This window comes from Helobdella robusta (genome assembly GCF_000326865.2).
Source record: "Helobdella robusta unplaced genomic scaffold HELROscaffold_7, whole genome shotgun sequence".
Lineage (NCBI taxonomy): Eukaryota > Metazoa > Annelida > Clitellata > Rhynchobdellida > Glossiphoniidae > Helobdella > Helobdella robusta.
The window spans coordinates 4780963-4782234 of NW_008705398.1; the positions used below are offsets into that span (position 1 = coordinate 4780963).

The window sequence follows — 1272 nt, forward strand, 5'->3', positions numbered from 1 at the left end:
ATGTACTCGTTTGAAAAAACCTCACTTTTTATTTTATGGACAGTGTCTACAGGTCCCAACTCTGACTAGAAAGACTACATAAATACCCAATGTTAATGTAATGTATTGCAATGTATTACAAATTAAAAAGAAGGTAAACTGTAACGAATCAATGTTAAACAGCAACAATACAAAGTTGTTTAACCTAACTGTTAATAAAATCTTTCTTGCTGTCTGTTTTTGGTATCTCTAATCTGGATTTCTTACTCTGTAGCACCATGCCATGACAGGACTTTCTCCCATAAACTTTACAGCTGGCAGCGCTAACGTCTTTAATTGTTCTCTCTACTGCCTGTGAATGACATGGAACATCGGGCAGTAGTATTGGATGTGTGTAAGTAAGTTGATCATTTGAAAGGTGTGATAGCATCGGAGGAGACGTAACATTACTCTGGTCCCAGTCAATCATGTTAATGAACGATGTCGCAGCCAGATTTAATGTTATATCCTTCTTATCAAAGACGCTAACCGGTATGTTACTATTAGTCTGCTTCTCTCTTGCTCTTATTATTTGTTCTACTGAAAAACGACGAATTTCCATATCACTATCACTAACTGCAGCTAAGAGAATGTTTTCAGCATGCGCAAAGTAGCAGTTATTTTTGAGAACAGGACGAACCACAGCCTGATCTAAGGCATCAAGTTCCCGAAACAACTGAACTAAGTAAAAGAAGTTGTTAGCACCATTTCGGCAAGAAGAATTCGATTTAATTTTGAACCAAGAGGGTCCGTAAAGTTCAAAATGAAATGCGTTACTCTTCTGAGAGGTTCAGATGCCACTTCTCTAGACATATAGAGACGCAAAATCCTGTTGGCTTTCGTCAACCATCGAGCATGACTTATATTTCCAGGTAAACTCTTCTCGAGGAAATCAATATCTGTTGAAGCCTGACGTCCACGCTGTACTGCTAGACATGCTTTCAAAAACTACAGTTGGTCTGTGCTAAGATCCTTCTTGACAGCTTCATCACAATCAGTCACTTTACCAGTAATTGGCAAATAATTAACGACAGGCAATTCATTTGGATCATATTCTAGAGCTGAGCTAATTGTACCTGTCGATGTGGAAGGTCCTGTAGTTCGAGCAAAATCCACGCCTGTCAAAAACCTTCTAAATGGCAGCTCGTTACAGTGTGGAAGGCATACCAACCACTGTAATGGTCTACCTAAGTTCTCCTCCAGTTAAATGAAGTGATTTATCTACAGTCTAGACTATAGCCTACTGTAGTATAC

At 38.8% G+C, this 1272-nt stretch overlaps 1 protein-coding gene across 1 annotated transcript; it reads right to left on the reverse strand.

Annotated features, from left to right (window-relative positions):
- Positions 1 to 184: 184 nt before the first annotated feature.
- HELRODRAFT_165139 (hypothetical protein) lies at positions 185 to 831 on the reverse strand (the record flags this gene model as incomplete). Its single annotated transcript, XM_009031014.1, has 2 exons — positions 185 to 664; positions 724 to 831. 2 exons carry the CDS (start codon positions 829 to 831, stop codon positions 185 to 187), a joined length of 588 nt encoding a protein of 195 aa, XP_009029262.1.
- Between the last annotated feature and the right edge of the window lie 441 nt (positions 832 to 1272).